The sequence below is a fragment of the Hyperolius riggenbachi genome, chromosome 3, assembly GCF_040937935.1.
Source record: "Hyperolius riggenbachi isolate aHypRig1 chromosome 3, aHypRig1.pri, whole genome shotgun sequence".
NCBI classification, from domain to species: domain Eukaryota; kingdom Metazoa; phylum Chordata; class Amphibia; order Anura; family Hyperoliidae; genus Hyperolius; species Hyperolius riggenbachi.
The window spans coordinates 415,161,299-415,180,358 of NC_090648.1; the positions used below are offsets into that span (position 1 = coordinate 415,161,299).

General features: G+C 43.0%; 1 protein-coding gene across 7 annotated transcripts in view; it reads right to left on the bottom strand.

Annotated features, from left to right (window-relative positions):
- Positions 1-2,876: 2,876 nt before the first annotated feature.
- Positions 2,877-19,060, bottom strand: part of FGF1 (fibroblast growth factor 1) — a 204,726-nt gene continuing 188,542 nt past the window's right edge. For all 7 annotated transcript variants that reach the window (XM_068277511.1, XM_068277507.1, XM_068277508.1 and 4 more), the window contains exons 2-4: positions 17,583-17,790; positions 11,534-11,637; positions 2,877-6,745 (exon numbers count right to left, since the gene is read on the bottom strand). In XM_068277511.1, the coding sequence (XP_068133612.1) occupies positions 6,551-6,745; positions 11,534-11,637; positions 17,583-17,751 (468 nt within the window). In that variant the 5' untranslated portion in view covers positions 17,752-17,790 and the 3' untranslated portion in view covers positions 2,877-6,550. The remainder of the gene's footprint in view (positions 6,746-11,533; positions 11,638-17,582; positions 17,791-19,060) is intronic.

The window sequence follows — 19,060 nt, forward strand, 5'->3', positions numbered from 1 at the left end:
TATAATTCAATTTACTATTTACCATTCCTTTTCATTTGTTTCCCACACTCTGAAGAATTCCGGGGGGGGGGGCTCCCTCCTGGTCTTTGCATCATTCCTCTATTTCCTGCCCACCACCCCCTATACCTAACTCTCCCTCTTCCCCTCTATCTTTCCTATCCCCCTCTGTCCACTTCAGATTTCCTTAGCATGCTTTTCTTTTCTTCCCTTACTTCTCCCTCTCACTAGTGAATAGCACCCTCCTCCTTTTCCAGCAAACATCCCAATTCCTTAACCCTTTTTTGTCCTTTTCTTCCCTTTTCCCTTTATCATAGGCAAGTTTCGGGGGGGGGGGGGGGGGGATTACAGCTGCCCAAAATCCCCCCTCGGACCAGGACCGTTGCCGTTTATGGGGACAGGCACAAGTTGAGACACAAGAATATCCGCAGGCATCCTGCAGGTCAATGCACTGCCCCCTTTCTTTCTCTGCTACAGTTGACTTTGGATGTAGCAGCAATGTGTGTATAGATTATGGAGCAGCTCTGATGAACTTAATAGAGCACACAACCAGATATGAGCACAGCCCTGTGCCCCTGCTGGGTGAATGCCTCACTTTCCCCTTCATTACAGATGTCGGCTGTCCTCATTTTTATCCGTACTCATTCTGCTTCTGATCAATCCCGGTGTCGATAGGGAACAGATCGGACGTGTGAGAAATAATGGTCAGATCCTGTCAGTTGGGGAATTGTGGAATGTGGAATTGCATTAGGTGTACCCAGCATGATGTCCTACCATATTATTATACTGTGTTGCACATGGCTAAGGGAGACCTTTCAGTAATCCCCCACCCCTTGAAAAATCGGAATTTGCCCCTGCCTTTATTACAGTGTCCAGTACATGTCCCTTAACACCCTACCATCCATACACATCATTTACCCAAAACCTTTGTGCACAAATTCATTGGCCTCCTCACCCGCATCCCTGAAGGTTGGGCAACTATTCTCCATTGTACACCTTTTTTTCTTTTCTGCTGCTTCCGGGAGGCCAGGTAACTGCAGATAAAGCGCCTTATCACCCCCGCACTGAGAGGTACTGTTGTCTTTGTCTAATTTTTTTAGCTAGATATTGTAAAGATTGATGGGTGGCATTCATGTCATCCAGGTTATGATGCAAACTACACTTATGGGTGACATTGAAGATGCACTAAACCCAGTTCATGCTGCAAGCTACCAATGCAATCCATGCTCTGTCTCAGGGCTCACCTCAGCCTCCTCCTCTTCCTGCTGCTGCCTTTCAGTAATCCATGTTTGTCCTGCCACCTTTCCATTACACAATTTGTTTATCTGCTTCCGAGTACAATTATTATTATTGATATATAAAGCGCCAACATATTCTGTGACGCTGTAGAAAGTAGGAAAACAAACAAGGGGTATATAATGATACAGACAATGTACTCCACCCAAGTTATGCTTCCACCTAGCAATACGGTCTCCCTTATGAAAGTTGACCACTGGCCACACACTGCTACTGCTGTGCTGCAGCGATCTGTGTCGGCCCGAAAGTCATGTTCGCCTATAGCCACACATAGATTTTTAAAAAATCGCCGACACAACATCGTGGCTCGCATGTGTGGCAGCGTGTTGTAACAATTTGCTTCCGTGCACTTCCGCATACCCGAAGCAGGAAGTGACGGTAAGTGCGTGCCACTTCCTGCTTGGCCGGCGGCCACACAGGGATACCACACCATAGCACAGTGTTCGATGAAGGCCTGTTTTTGATGGCGCAAAGCATTGCGCCGGGTGCAATGCAGCGCATTGCTGATGCTGGTTTCTGGTGTGAAACCAGCCTCAAGAGTTACCCAAAGTCGCATAGACTAACACACTTCCATTCTGGAAGATATGGGTTAAATGGAAATCAATGTAGAGGTACCTCAGCTCTGGATTGAGGAGTCCCCTGAGAAATCTGCGTGCAGGGATGTGGAGTCGGTAAAAAAATCATCCAACTCACACTCCTCCGTTTGATTCCACCGACTTTGACTCTTGGATTCCGACACTCAGAGACTGTTAGACGGCAAAACCGCCGTCTATTTACTTTGTATAGCGCTGTGATCTGCAGCAGCGCTGTACTGGGGATAGCCGTGTGACGCAGCTGTCCCCCTGGGACACTAGAGAGCGATTGGCTCTCATAGGCAGAAGCCTATGACCGGGGCCGGATTTACAGCTCAGGAGCCTATAGGCACAGAAGTTCTGGCACCCTAAACCCCGCCCCTTAGCACAGGCCACACACCCAAGTCACGCTCCCTTTTGCCATGCAGATTTTACCAATTATAGAGCACATTGTCCCTATAAAGAGCAAGGTGGTGCACAAAAGACCGTCCCAGCTGCCAGTCACAAGCGCATGTACACAGGCAAACGCTGTCCGGACTGTCTCCGTGCACCTCTTGCTCTACTGTGTGTGTCCTCTCTGGCTAACAAGGAGATGGAGAGATGACTGAGAAGTCTCCAGATCAGGGGTGTCGAAGTGAGTTGAAAAGGTGAAGCTGGCACTCAATGTAGGCAAATATAGTGTGACCCCAGCTTGTAGATTCCAGTTTAGGTAGAGAAGAGCGCAATGTGCACCACTGCATAAGCTTGCAGGTTTATTCAAACAGGTCACATACAGACAGCCAAGACAAAGGGGGCAACTGATGGCTTAACAGCCGTTTCACCTGCAAGCTTATGCACTGGTGCACAGCGCTTTCTTCTCTACCTTAACAAAGTGAGTTTCTCAGTGCATGGTTCCTGCATGTTGTGCATGCATATATGTGCACTAGTGTTTTTCTTCTTGCTATTCAAATCTCTAAAATACATACTTTCCCTGTGAAAATGCAACATGCTGCATGTTTGAAAATGGAATGATGGAATGCAAATGCTTTAATCTGAAAGCTAATGTGGATGTACTAAAATCACATGCCATTGCAAAAAAGTGCATATATGTACATCATGTGAAAGACCGTTTATAAGCTTTAGCCTGATAACCCACCAACATCAGACCACGATAAAGGTTTACTGCAAGATCTTAATTGGAGATAAACGATTATTCTCTATAGTAAACGAGCACTAAGGCATAAACCTGGCAAATGGAAAATACATACACATGCGCATACATACACTTGTCTCAGAGTAATGTTACAATACTTTTATTTTTTATTTTTACTTTCAGGTAGCTGTAACTTACAGTAGATATTCTAACCTAATAGCTGCACATTATTACTGACAGGTTTTAAATTAGTCTATTTTCTCATAGGGGATTCTAAAAAGTTTTTCTTTGTATAGGTCCTGGAAAGGTTCTATGCAAAAATGCCAGCCACTATTCTGACAGCTGGATAGTGTCACTGCCATTCAAGGAGTGCCTTTTAAAAGTAAGAAAAATTCTAAAAATCCCCCATGAGAAGATTGACTAGTCCAAAACCTATGAGGCCAGAAACCCACTAGGAGCGATTTCTAATCGCTAGTGATTTGAAAAAGCTCTTGCTAATGCAATGCTATGGGGGATTTTTATAAAATCACATTGCTCAAGTGGGATCACACCCATAGCATTACATTAGCAAAAGTTTTCAATTCGCAAAACGCTCAGAAAATTGTTCCTAGTGGGTTTCTGGCCTGAGGGCTGGATCACACACTGACATTTCAAAGCTTTGCTGATCACCAGCGATCAGCAAAGCTCTGTGACAAGTGTATCCCCATGGGATTATTCTCGCTGCAGCACTTGCCATTTGCATAAATATCAAAGCTCTGCATGCAGCACTTTGGTTCCTTCTCTTGAACGGTAATCACAATCGATGAAAAATCGCCAATATCAGCATATCTCGGCCTGTCATTCACTTTATTATTCCTCTTGAGATATTTTCCCTCTTGGATTGTACTGCACTTTATTATTTATCTAATAGCTTGCTAGTACTATTGATTTATCAGAATTGCACTTAATGTATATTTACCTGTTATACTGGAACATTTATGAATTGTTGTATTATATATGAGAGGGAGGTCCCCATGTACTTTATCATTTATTTATTTAAGTATTTATACAGCGCCGACATATTACACAGCGCTGTACAGAGTATATTATCTTGTCACTAACTGTCCCTCAGAGGAGTTCGCAATCTAGTCCCTACCATAAGCATATGTCTATGTATATATTGTGTAGTGCAGGTATCATAGTCTAGGGACAATTTAGGGGGAAGCCAATTAACTTATCTGTATGTTTTGGGATGTGGGAGGAAACCGCAGTGCCCAGAGGAAACCCACACAGACACGGGGAGAACATACAAACTCCTTGCAGATCTTGACCTGGCTGGGATTGGAACCAGGGACCCAGCGCTGCAAGGCGAGAGCGCTAACCACTACGCCACCATGCTGCCCATTGACTTAATAAGGTATCACCATCCACCTCACCCTTTGGTGAATTTTACATGTTTTTAACCTTTTTGAATTATGGATTCTTAATAAAATGTATTATGTTAATCATGTATGCTGTGTCAGGATGGTGCTTCATATTGGCATATGTTTCTGAGGTTTGTTAATTTGGTATATTATGCCATTAGAACATTCTGTGATTAATCTAGCCTACCAATTGTATTGGGAATTGGTTTGTTTTTATTATAACCTACTTAATGTATGTATATGGTGCGTGGCCATTTTTTTTTCTAAAGAAATCAGTGACACATCAAAATCTATTTCAACACAGTGGACTAAGCAAATACAAATGTCCTCAAGATGATAAAGCGTTGAGTCAATTAAATAAAAGGAGGCAGTAAGTATATGTTTCATAAAATATATATTCATAGATAATAAATACATAGTAGCAGCAATATAGCAATGACATATCTTTGTTACCAAATAATGTAAGTACCACTCTATTTCCTAATATAAGAGCTCTGCATCCAAATACCTCATTATGGTATATTTGCTTTGTGTGACTTTTTCTGTTTTTATTTCTGAGGACTCTGCATCTACTAGTTTATTTCTTTTATTGGAGGTCCATTCATTGATGATTATCAAAAGTTAGTGAGTCCTTTTCACAGGCCGTAAGATAACAGTTTTTTAAAGCTATTACATTACAGTATACTTACCAGATGGGCATATAGTGATGACATTATGCTCTTTGGCTTTGGGTAGTCTAAAAAATGGTTACAACTTCTTTTGTGTTTTTTACTGCTTTCCTGCATCCCAATTTTTAATCTCTCCTCCACATCTTGTAAAAAACAGAAGTGGCAAAATACGATTAACAATCAGACCATAACGCATAAACCTTTTTATAGCGAGGGAAGAATTAGAAAGTCCTGCTAGTTATTGTTGTCATTTAATTCCTGTCATTTGGAATATGCATTTTCATGTTAAAGCACCAAAACTCCATTAAGGTCCCAAAGATACAAACATTTCAGTAGAATTTGTATGAAGGCATACAGCATCAACTGCCAATTCAATTTATCATTAACATGCATTTATTTAGCTCTGACATATTTTCCATACCAATTAACACAGACATTTAAATACAGTTCACTAACTACCCTCAGAGGGGCTCACAATCTTGTCTATAACCATTTAACAGTAAGGGGTCATTTCCACAAGGGACCGGTGGGTGCAATGACACTGCCAGACAATGCACAAATACGTATCCGAGATAGCTGTGGGTTGTCCAGGATGGCACTATTTTGGTCAATGGATGAACACGTCGTCTGAAAGGAGGTTTTAACTTGAGGAGGAAGTTGACCTACTAGTACTGTATGTGGGATATGTGGGCAACCACAGCTCTTGCGAGAAATCCTTAAAAGCAGAGGAAGGGTATTCAGATAGCGACCCAGCCAGGAATTTCACTCTTCATTGCAGATACATTCACAATAAATCTTCAGATTTTTTTAGTTTCTATACAAAGAAGAATGGTTAAAACTACCATCATGTTTTGCTACTATCTGGGTTATTATTGTGAGAATTTTCCTTCAATTTCAGCTTTCTGTGACAATAGACAAAAAAGCTGAAAGTGAAGGCATGCCCTAAATGGCCAACAAACAACCTGAAATAAATTTAAATCCTTCTTCATCGGACTAAATTGGTTTTTGTTTTTGGCTGTGTTCCTGTTCCAATTGTGAAGTGTCTCTTACTTCCTGTTGTCGACAATGGACCATAAAACAGGAACTGAAGAGAAATCTCTTCAAAGACTCAGAAATAATAACCTTGGTTATGCTTGAATTCACACAAAATTTTAAATAAATGAATTGGCTGGTATTTCACTGTGTTTCATTGTTTCCTTAGATGAATCACATTCAACAGGACAAAAACAAGTTTCACTTAGCATCCTGTTGCGTTTTGCTTCTACTGAATGATTTACCTCAGAATGCAGTCAGCAAGACTATTAATACTCCATTTTGGATGAAAATGCCACTCAAGATTGGGGTTTTATAAATGTTTCCTGTTAATACACCGATTACGTCTTTACACAGTATATAATAGCTTACAGCAATACCACAAATAACATGGAACAGTATAAATTTGAAGACCGATCAGTCGGCTGAGCTCTGCACTGGCTGGAATCACTAGTCACTTGACGCTGATAATGGAAGGAACAGAATGGCGTTTTGGCCGTAGTGAGTCCGTGAACCACGTTTGCATGTCCCATTCTTCTTAATGCCAACAAACCAATTCAGCTCTGCATATTTTTTGGACTTGTATGTATTATAGTTGTTCTCCTCTATGGTCTCCAGAAACAGGCATTCCTCATTCAACGTCATCTTCAAAAACAGGAGGAAAAAAAAGCCTCAATTAATTGCTTGTGGGAAACCTAACCTTTGGTGTTCTATTTAGAGGAGTTGGATGAGATGGGAGTTTTGAGTGTGAGTTATTTTCTGGCTAAGCAAATTGCTGCTTTTGGTCAGGCCTTGAAACCAATGCTTCCCTGGCCTCAATACTACCGGCCTGTCTGGCATGCCTTTAAAATATGCTTCTGCTGCAGTTTTTTCACTGTAGGAGGTGCTTTACTACTCACAGATCTGAATCGTCTGTTAAATGTAATTCTCTTCTCAGAATTTTGGAAGCACGTAAATTCTGATAACAGCCCCCTTCAATATAGGTTGGTTCAATATAGGTATAGGTTCAATTTATTTAGAAATAAATTAGAACCCCAGGCAAACAAAACACAAAAATGTATTAAATATACCTGCATATATTATATTACCAGCCGCATAATTTGTAATATTGTATTATAATTGTATATATTATATTACCAGCCGTATAATTTGTAATATTGTATAAGTTAGATGTAGCTCTGTTGTAGTGGTAGTTGTGGAAAAAGGGCATTAAGGTTGTCAGGAACCGGCCCGCGGCACGCCTGCGTATACGGTTCCCGACTGCGGGTTTGATCAGATTAAGCGGGGAACAGCCTTATTTAAGCTACAAACAAGGCTGGAACCCCTCAAACACTTCCCACTGCCACCACTAGCGTTGCTAGACACGTCCCCTTAGCTGTCGAGGGCTAAAACACGCAATCTGTGTTTTCGTATTTGGGTCAGCTTTGCGCTTAGGCCGAATACGAGAACGCCACGCACCCACACACACAGTACAGTTGTACAGTAACACAGCACAATCAGACAATGATTTGTAATGCAAGTTACACTGTCGTGCAGCAAAACCACTAACAGTCGTTCCGAATGATACTGTTAGACTTCCCACTCGGCTGTCGAGCGCAGAAGTGCCACACACACACAATGCAATTGCAATTTCATATGGTAGTGTTGCTCAAGCATACAATTAGGCACGGATTTTTACACAGCTAGACTGCAGTCTCCTCTAGGCTATGAGGGTTAGTTTAGTATAGCAGAAGTCAAGCTTATTAAATAATAATTTAATATTCCAGGAAAAAGTGCAACAATGCAGAATAGACTATATACAGAAGATGTACAAAAAACAAAGTAAAAAAGTTACAAAGATAACAGTTACAAAAATCAGAGGTTACAAAGATACACACAAAGCGATTTTGCTTACCAAAATAAACGGGGAAAAAAACGTACCAGCGTATCGATCTGGCGTTGTTGTGGGGGGTACGCACTTCTAGTCAGGAACCAGGTTAGTTCTAGCCGTGTGAGCTACCTCCAAGAACTACGATTTGTGACGGTCCCAGGCTGGGATTATATAGTCCCCTGGATGGCCTGAGGCCACTCACATGTCCATATCCAGGAATAATTCAATTTCCTACATAACGCGCGTCATATCCTTTCCTGTCTCAGTTCTCAGATCATCAAAAGGGACTTCCCCCATGGCAGGTGACAATTGATTAACGCTTCCTCAACATTCCCGCAGGTAAAAAGTCTATACATCAAAAGATTGTAGTGAGACTTTTCACCATTGCATCAGGCTGTGCTATGCAAATTACCGAGGTTCCTGATAGCCTATGAAGTTGGCAGATTCAATAGGTAAGATTGTATCCTACCAGACATCAAAAGACTTCCTCAACATTATTTCCTAGGTTAAAGTGTATTTTAGCACATACATGAAAAGATTGCATTTTGGTTACAGGTAGCAGTTTGCCTGTAATTGCCTGTAGACAGACGCAGACAATCACACCTGGGACAGCAGATCAAAAGTGACTGCTAGTGGCCTAATGAGCCGCTTCCTTGCCTATTGAAGGTGACTGGTCTTATTCACTGAAGACCTCTTTAGATGCTAATGTAGGTCTAGTGACCCACCCACACAAATACATGAACAGCCCATGAATCTAGCCTGCATATCTACACCTTTGACATACCACAGCAGATATAAAAATGGGAAAATGAAAATATATTACTGTATATTACTGTATTATCCTCAGCACCCCAATATATTCCTGACAAAGGTAATTTGGGCTCCAGGGAAAGCCTCAAGTAGAAGTTAAGTAAAACTACTGATATTCTTCTATTGGGCAGAAGCTAATGATGTTTAAAAGGCTATCTCCAGCCTAAAATTTAAATTGAGCAGCCTTCCTGTAAAAGAAAGTCATAGTTACCTGCCCTTCCTTGTCCCTCTAAGCCATCCCAAAGACCCCATATCACCTGACTTTTGGCACGTGGCCTGCCTCCCCTCCCTACCTAGTAAAAAATGCCAAGATGTTTACCCCAGTAAACTCCAATAAACATCTTGACATTTTGTTCTTCGTTCAGAGGGCCACACGCCAGAAGTCGGATGATTTGAAGTCTTCGGGAAGGCTTTGAGGGAAACAAAAGCGCAGGAATCTATAACTTTCTTTTACATGAAGGCTGCAAGATTTTAATTTTACGCTGGAATTCCACTTTAACACTAACCCACCTCACCCTGTCGCAATCTCCACCAATATTTATCATTATCTCACACTAACCCTCCCTCTACTGAAGCCTAACACATCTGGCTACCTAAACTTAGAGGCGGGTGTCATTTGGCTACCTATATTGAAGGGGGCTGTTATCTGGCTACCTATACTGAAGGAGGGTCATCTGACCACCTATACTGAAGCAAAGGGGCATCTGGTTAGTTATGAACATATTCAGACCCCACCACTGCTGCCTGGAACCTATTCTTCCTCTTCTGTGTTCCCATCAATGTACAAGCACAATTGTACTGGCCATGCTTGAGTACAGTCCACACTTGCCTAGTAGTATAAAGCCTCTAATGCACAGAAGAAACAGCCATGCATGAGTGGCTTCGTGCTACTTAGCACGTGCAGACCTTACTTGCGCATACCCAATATGGTTAGTCTTGTACACAGATGGCAGCGCGGCCACAAGGAAGAAATGCTGGAATGGTGGGTACCAGGAGGTTCTACTAGGGTCAGTACTCTCCCGTTGCTGAAGCTCTGTGAGCCGGTCAGGATCAAATTTCATTGGCTCCTGACCTTGTGATCAATGTGAGCCAATGATATTTACACACAGTGAATCACAGGTTGGGAGCCAATGAAATCGTACCCTGACTGGCTCACTGAGTTCTACTGTCATACCGATAGCAGGGTAAGGGAGGTGAAGCGGCGAGAGAGTGGCACAATCGGTGGGAGTGCGCGGCAAGGAAGTTGAAATCTACCCTCTGGCAGGGATAACAGCTTCCAAACAAGACATAGGTTTCAACTAGTGCAGTCCGCAAGTGGTTGAAATAAATCTCTAAAGTTAACACAAACTAATACCAGGCCAGATACACTTCACTAGCCCAAACTCACTAAACCAACACAACAAAGGAGCGCTGTAAAAACAGCACAGGAGATTGGGGCATAGCCGGCGGCACCATAGGCCGTTACAGGAATTACGGCTATAGCAGCGCTTAGTGAGTGATTTGGGCGCCGTCAGAAGACAAAGCACAAATCACCTCATCACAAAGACACCACTTGCCTTTCAACATCACGGTACAGTTTGGGTATCGCCTTTTTTGAGAAATAATTGCGGCCTGGTATCTTCCACTGCCGTGTGTGGCTTTGTTTTTGTGTGCTGCTTTTCCTCAGGTGGTCATCCCATTGCAGTTTGTGCTTTGTCATCATGTGCCTTCGTAAGGAAATTGTCCCTAAGCGAGTCTTGGTCTTTCCACAGCTCAATTTTTTGGTGGCAGAGAGTACAGATGGCATTGCTCTCATCTGAAGCAGACACACAAAAAAAGTCCACACCATTGAGCCCTGGGATGATGGCACTTTGGTGGTGGCGGCCAACTGAGTGCTAAGTGGGGTGCCAGAATCAGAGCATGGGGAGAAAAATATGTCATGGTTCCGTGCGGCAGCTGAGGAAGATAAGGTGTTCTGTGTTAAATAGTCAACTACGCCCTGACAATCTTGGGGGTTGATGGCACGTGCCTTCTGAACACTGTACTTTGGTCAAGGGCCGCACAAAATCACAACAGCACAACCTCGAACAGACCTGCCGGGTGGCCTGCCTCTGGCTCTGCCTCTGCCTGTTTTGTCCATATTGGGGGGGAATAAAGTGAAAGGTATGCACTGACTTGACTAATACAATGTGCAGTTACACAGGTACCATGAACAGGTATGCAGTGACTGGTATATGAAACTGCGTGCTGTCACACAGGTGCAGTGAACAGGTATGCACGGACTGGAATCAATACAATGTGCAGCTTTTACACACATAGGTGCAGTGAACAGGTATGCAGTGACTGGTATTACAAATGTGCAGCTGTCACACACACAGGTACCGTGAACAGGTATGCAGTGGCTAGTATATAAAACTGCGTGCTGTCACACAGGTGCAGTGAACAGGTATGCATGGACTGGTATCAATACAATGTGCAGCTGTCACACAGGCAGTTGTCACACACTGCTTTATATAATGGGGGGGGGTCCAGGAGGGAGTGTAGCCTGATTGGCTTCCATGTGTCTGCTGACTGTGATGTAGAGGGTCAAAGTTTAGCCCAATGATGTAGTATAGGGGGCGGGCCAAACCAGCGATGTTCGTGCAAATAAATTCGCATGCGAACCATTCGAGCCATCTCTAGCAGTAATATGACAAAATGTGGAAAACTTTAAGGGGGCCGAATACTTTTGCAAACCACTGTATATTAAAAAGGACTGAAAACATTATACTTACAGATCCATATAAAAGGCCACTTTCATCCATGGCCAAGTAACTCTCAGTGTCAGCGTTCTTAATACAAACCACTCCAATACTGTCTGCTCTTAGCAGCAATTTAACTAAAAGAAAAAGACAAAATAAAGAATTATGAGAAGCTGATAAGAGAATTTCTATGCAGAGGTCTCTAATATAATTACTTAGATAATGATAAGGATGATTATTAAAATCATAATATTTTAAAAGGGTTTGCCTGTCCACTTCATATACAACTCATACTGGTAATCTTGATTATTTAGTGATTATATCAGAGTGGGGTTTTATTTAGACAAATATTGCTATAATTGCTTTGTATAAAGCAGCATTTGCTAATCATTGATACTAAGAGGCATTCTGTCTGATTTAAAGGGATACTTAAGCCTGCTTAAAAAAAAAGTTTCACTCACGTGGGCTTCTACCAGCCCCTCGCAGCTTTCCTGTCCTGCGCAGGTCCTCAGGGATCCTCTGTTTCCCCACTCTGAGTTAGCTTGGTTTTTGCCGACTTGGAGTTGGCTGGCCACTGCACCTGCGCGTCCTTGTTCCCATTGATCTCTTGCAGACGGCAACGCGAACAAGGATACGGGTTGCCAGGTCTGCGCCGGTACTACCTTTTGATATTTTGTTTTTTGTGGCCCTGTACAGATATATTTTTCTTACTTTGTTCGCAGAGACTCCAGGACAAGCCACATTCCGCTTTTTTATATATTATATATACATGTAGGGTCTCGCATACATTATTGCATTACTAGGGGCTTCCGGCCCAGGTCTGGCTGCTTTGTTTTTAATTGTTTTTAAACTTGTAGTTGGCTTATGAATAAAGATTTTTGCATTTTCACTAACATCTGGCATTATTGTACTTTGCTCATTCTGTTATTATCATATTCAGGGGGGACCTCTAGTTCTTTTGTTTTTTTGATTGTATATTGTTTTGGGTCGGTGACCCTTTACCCCCCTGCATAGCCCATTATGGCATTTAGAGTAACATTGGTTACCTAGTTATGCTTGCTCGTTTTCTTGGTTTCGAAAAAGGTCTGCGCCGGTGCATTAGCCCTACTGCTTTCCCCAACACAGCCTGCATGGAGAATTTGCTGCTAACCACATGGACAATGACTACAGGCCACATCCAGGTAGAGGTACAATTTCAACCACCTCACAGACACCTTTTTATGTTGTAGAAGACACATCACTTTAATGGAGAAATGTCTTCAATCCTAGTGAGGTGAAGGAAGTACAGACTCTTCTTCATGTAGGTAAACCACCTACTCCAGGCTCCAGCCATCAGTCTAGCAAATTGACACTCCATTAGGCAGATGCTTTTTTTAAACCCCCCTCCCTTAAAACTTTAGAATAATACAACAGTATTGTGTGATGATGATAAATGGTGGTTCTCCAGTGTATGTACGTTTCACCTCTTTAATACACTGGACTGCATGCGGCACATCTCTTTGTGTTTGGGAGTTGGGTACTTCAAGGCCACTCAGCACCTATGTAGGAAAATACATCAAATTAACCTCCCCATAAGGGAGGATCAGAATAGAGTGGGCTGTTGAGGGTGACAGGCATTACTTACCTTTTGGGGGCTGCTAAGAATTCACACTACGAATTGGAGCCTTTTGGTACCCATTTGCAGACTTTTTATCTGAGTAACCAAGCAGCTCGGGGTGACACAAACCACTAGGAAAGTATAGGGGACTAAAAGAAACCGAAAAGCCCTCCTAGTAAAAAGTAATGATTGGTGTGATTTGCCTTCTTAATTCAGCTTTAAAGAGAATCTGTATTGTTAAAATCGCACAAAAGTAAACATACCAGTGCGTTAGGGGACATCTCCTATTACCCTCTGTCACAATTTCGCCGCTCCTCGCCGCATTAAAAGTGGTTAAAAACAGTTTTAAAAAGTTTGTTTGTAAACAAACAAAATGGCCACCAAAACAGGAAGTAGGTTGATGTACAGTATGTCCACACATAGAAAATACATCCATACATAAGCAGGCTGTATACAGCATTCCTTTTGAATCTCAAGAGATCATTTGTGTGTTTCTTTCCCCCATGCACTGAAGTTTCAGGCTGCTCTTTTCTTCTTGCAAACAGCTTTGCCCTTGTTTGTAATTCCTCAGTATGTGAAAGCCCAGCCAGCTCAGAAGACGATTTATCCAGCTGATTAGAGCAGCTTCTCTCTTCTCTCTTATCTAAATAACACACAGGCAGTGTGCAGAGAGGGGCCAGAAAGGGTGAGTTCATAGCAGAACCACAACACTGAAGATCTTGGCAGCCTTCCAGACACAGGCCGACAAGTCTGACAGGGGAAAGATACATTGATTTATTACAGAGACTGTCATAGTAGAAAGTGCTGCAGTTAGCCAGAACACATTAGAATAGCTTTTGGAACATGTAGGATGATAAAAAACAGGATGCAATTTTTGTTACGGAGTCTCTTTAAGTGAACATCTGTACTACAATGCACCCCTACCGAATATGCAAATTATCTCTCTATGCCTCTGAAGCCAGGTTTGCATCCAGAACTGCTGGTGCATAGCACGCCTATAGCTTTAAATTTCACAGAGCCACATCAACCCCACATGTAGACAGCCTGTTTTGGACATTTGATCCTCCTCAGTACATGATAGGGGTTCATACTGTATGGTTCTATGGGATAGGGCTTGGACCAGTACCACATAGTAACCAAGCAGCTCGGGGTGAGCCAAACCACTGGGAAAGTATAGGGAACTAAAAGAGACCGAAGAACCCTCCTACTTAAAAGAAATGCTTGGTGTGATTTGCCTTCTTAAAACAGAACAATTAAATGGAAAGAGGCACCCAGGTGTGAATAAAATAAATAAAATTAAATTAATTAAATTTAATTGTGCTTAAAACACACCCCAACATCCCCTGTTGCAGGGGTCGAGACAGAACACCTGTGGTCTTCACCGCAGTGGGTGACCGTCACTTTTTCAAAGGAGAGCGACCATCCAGAGGTCCGGCTGGACCACCCCAAGTGGAGTCAGGTTTGTTGTCTCCACCTGTTTCCAGTGGTTGGTTGCCCCCTTGCAACCCACCTTTTTGAGTAGTAATTTGATTCCGTTTATCCTACACTTATTACTTGACGTATTGCACCATTAGGCTCCCTCTTTTGTCTCCTTTTTTTTTGCTGTAAGTTTCCACAACACCCCTTCTGTTTTTTTGCTTCTTAAAACAGAAGGTACTTGCGCAAGTATCTTCACACTTTTTTCTCAATCCCATTCAGGTTTGCTGGACCACTTTTGTCCTCTAGTTTTCTCCAGCTTTACTGTAACGATTGTGGAATTCTCTCCGTGATCAGCGCACAAGACGTGCGCTGACACTGCGGAAATCCTCCACAAGCGTATAATTTGCGGGAAATCCAGCAAAAGGTGCAATGCACCTGTAGAGGGAAATTCCTGTCGACAGATGAAGCTGTGGAGTGCAGAGGAACAGCTCCTCTGCCCTGCCACACACGCCAGACAGGAATTGCACGAAGGGATGGAACACAGGGCAAGATAGCCCTGAAGGAGAGAGAGCAAAGCGACAGATTGTATGTGTGTGCACCAAACTAGTCGCCAACCCGCGACGATGCATACACAACAGCAGATAGGAAGCAGGAACGCAATCGCGAGAGAGGCGATTGCCAGAGGTGACACAAGGCTACAGCAAGGCAGAGCACAAGAGTAGCAAAGGCACAGAAAATCATACAATGAGAAGATACGGAAAATTACAAACGCTAGCTAAACGCGAACCTCGCACTCATTCGCAACAGTGCACGCGTTTATGCGCGGTCTCCACGTGATAAGCACAATAGAGACAAACACGCCTAACTAACCACCGATAGACAAACATGAAACAGAGGACGCGAGCGCTTGCTTAACGGTTACCTCACCGAGCCTCCAGCAAGCGTTCGTAGCAGACAAGACAGACACACAAAAACATGAATAAGCGAACGATAGGATCCACAGCACTAGCGAAAGTGGCTAGCGCGATCCAGGAAGAGAGAACAGAAGGATCCACAGCGCTAGCGCAAGATGCTAGTGCGATCTAAGTACAGAGTAGCAGACCAGAAGGATCCACAGCACTAGCGCAAGTGGCTAGTGCGATCCAGGAAGACAGAACAGAAGGATCCACAGCGCTAGCGCAAGAGGCTGGTGCGATCCAGGGAAACAGATCAGAAGGGGCTACCAGTAACAACCGCTGTTCCGGTTAGCACCCAGACACACAGAACGATTTCCTGTCGACCACCGTTGGGACAGGACAATCGCAACAGACAAACAAAACAGATAAGCAATCCTAACTGCACTAGGGAAACCTGCCTAGTGCAGTCCCAGGAATTACTCTAGGCTAATCTTTAAACAAAGAGCAAGGCTGACACTCCACGCGAGTGTTACACAGGATCTAATGCTTCATACACACTGGAGATAACAGTCTTTGGAAAATGAAAGATCACAGACCAATTTTACCCCATTCCATGTAGTATGAGAGCCATACTCTACACAGTCTATTCTATGGAGCTGCACTCCCCATCAGATAAAATCTTTGCAAGATGCTGCACACAAAGATGCCCGTACACACTCAAAAGATCATTATCTGCAAAAGATCTGTTCCTGCAAAAGATCCATTCCATGCAAAATGCATTATAGTCTATGAGATCTGCAGATCATCATACACACTTGGTTTAACAGACTTCATCTGCATATCTGGCAATCATCTGCAGATCTGAAAATCCACCCTGTTGAATCTGATCTGCAGATGATTGTCTGTTAAACCAAGTGTGTATGATGATCTGCAGATCTCATAGACTATAATGCATTTTGCATGGAATGGATATTTTGCAGGAACAGATCTTTTGCAGATAATGATCTTTTGAGTGTGTACGGGCATCTGTGTGTGCAGTATCCTGCAAAGATTTTATTTGTTGGGGAGTGCAGCTCCATAGAATAGACTGTGTAAAGTATGGCTCTCATACTACATGAAGGGTGGTAAGATTGGTCTGTGATCTTGCCTTTTCCAAAGACTTTTATCTCAAGTGTGTATGAAGCATAACTCTTATGACCAGCCACTTACTGTGGGAAACATAGCTCTTTATAGAGCAAGCCCACAAAGGATGTGGCTAGGCAATCTGCATGACAAACGTATGTAAATTCCTCAGCAGCAAGCTGCACAACTGACAAAAGGTCTCTCTTCCAGAGACCTGCAGAATGCAGACCTGAACAGTGGTCAAAAGGCTGCCTGCCTGCGCAGGCAGCCACGCGGATCCTCACAGTACCCCCCCCCCCTCTAGGGTCGGATTCCAGACGACCCTCCAACCTGATACTTGCAAAAGACTCTAACTGAAGACTCACGAAGGTCAGGACAGCCCGACAAGGCCCAATTCCAGAGTCAGTCCAGCCGAAACCGACCTCATCGGAAGCAAACGCCACCGAAACATGCCCATCAGTACTACCAGTCTCAGTATAACACCCATCAAGGATGTGGCTAGGCAACCTGCATGACAAACATATGCAAATTCCTCAGCAGCAAGCTGCACAACTGACAAAAGGTCTCTCTTCCAGAGACCTGCAGAATGCAGACCTGAACAGTGGTCAAAAGGCTGTGTTGGCTCATATGGCTTGGACACAGATGTTGGTTATACTATAGCTGAATCCCCTATGCCTTAGCAGATGGACAACAGTGGGGACTGCATGGTTTGAGAAAAGACACTGGGCAGGGGACAAAGCTGAACCATTTACCTGAAATTTTATTTACAGAGGGTGCTTAGTTTTGGCCCCAGCAAAACCAGCACTTCTAACATATATCAGTCCCGAGTGCTTGGACTTGGAGCTGGGGATGAAGACCCGGAAACCCAAGACGGACCTGAGCCAGCATTATCATGCAGTGCACCTCTAAACAGTGTTCTGCAGCATAGTACAGTAGCTTATATTAATGTAGTCCTGCTGCTAAACAGCAGAAATGGGCTATGCTGCCATTGTGAATCTGCTCCTTGCTTTGCGGCTGCTTTTAATCTATCTTCCATTCGGGTACGTACTGTTGAGGTCTTCTCGGTCCCTTGTCCCATCCACCACACCATCTGGAAGTATACGCAAGAAGTATCCACCATTTCTGCAATATAGGAGTTTTGGTTGCTTGTAGTTTCCTATTGGAAGGTTGAACTTCTCCATAAGACCAGTGAAAGTGGTGATATCTCCTTCTGCCATCTTTCTGCTTACCTTCCCAGAAACACCGAGATGTTAACACTATAAAATAAAATATTTTTATTAAAAACTAAACTGAAGGCACTGGTGATAATAAATCCAAAATATTTTACAGATTTAGCAAAAAAAAAAGTTGTGGAAGACCAAACTGAAGTTGAGATACCGAATGCATAGTTTGTTTCTATCTTTACAATGGAGACTCCTTTGTTTCATAATACAGCTGTAGGTTTTTCTCAGTCATTCACCTTTAGTTGATTAACGTATAAAGAAGTGGAGACACATCTAAAGCCATGTATACACGTGAGATAGAAATCTTTGGAAGCTGAACAATCAATGACTGATCAACAGTTTTTAAAAGTCCTCCAAAGATGGTGACGAAAGATATGTGTCTCAATCTCTCAAATCCATCCCAGCAGATATGTTCTGCCAATGATCAATGATCCACAAGGAGTGTTTGAGTTAGTTAGATATTTCTTGTGAAAAGTGCAAGCGTGAAGAAGTAAATGGACTAAAAAAAGCATTTATTGGGTCTTTTGCATGAACTGATCTGTTGCATGTGAACACCATCTTTACAAGGATCCGTCATTCAAACTTTCCTGCCAATCCTATGCAGCAGATTGATTTTTCTTTTTCCAAAGATTTAGATCTAACGTGTGTACGCTAGCTTTAGGCTTCTCTTGCACAAGCAGCTGCAGGCGGTTCATTAACCACCTGTCAGCTGCTCTCGTGTACTGGCTGGGTGCTTGCTAGTGCTCATCATTGAGCGATGGAGAATCGTCTGTCCCATGGGAGGTACATCTAAACGTGGACATGACTGCACTATTCTGCTATTTTAAAGGGAACCCACGGTGAGAGACATATGAAAGATGACATATTTACTTTTAAGCAATGCACATTGCCTAGCTGTCCTGCTGATCTACTGTCTCAAATACCTTTAGCCATAGCCTGAACATGCAGATCAGCTATTTTTGACAAAAATCTGACAAGATTAGCTGCATGCTTGTTTCAGGTGTGTGAGTGTGTGATTCGGACACTACAGACGTAAAGATCAGCAGTATTGCCAGGCAACTGGTATTGCTTAAAAATATGACAGCCTCCATGTGTCTCTCTTCTTAGGTTTATTTTAAATTTCAGCAAGAAGGCAACTTCAGGCTGATACTCAAGTGTGCAATTCAGCCTTCTTTGTGAAAGAGTCTAAAAGTGGCCACTAATGGTCCATTTTTTTATTTAAAGTGAACCTACAGACTAAAAATCTACTCAGCAGCACTGAAAAGGCTTGGTATCTCTTTAACAGTTTTACAGCATCAGAACT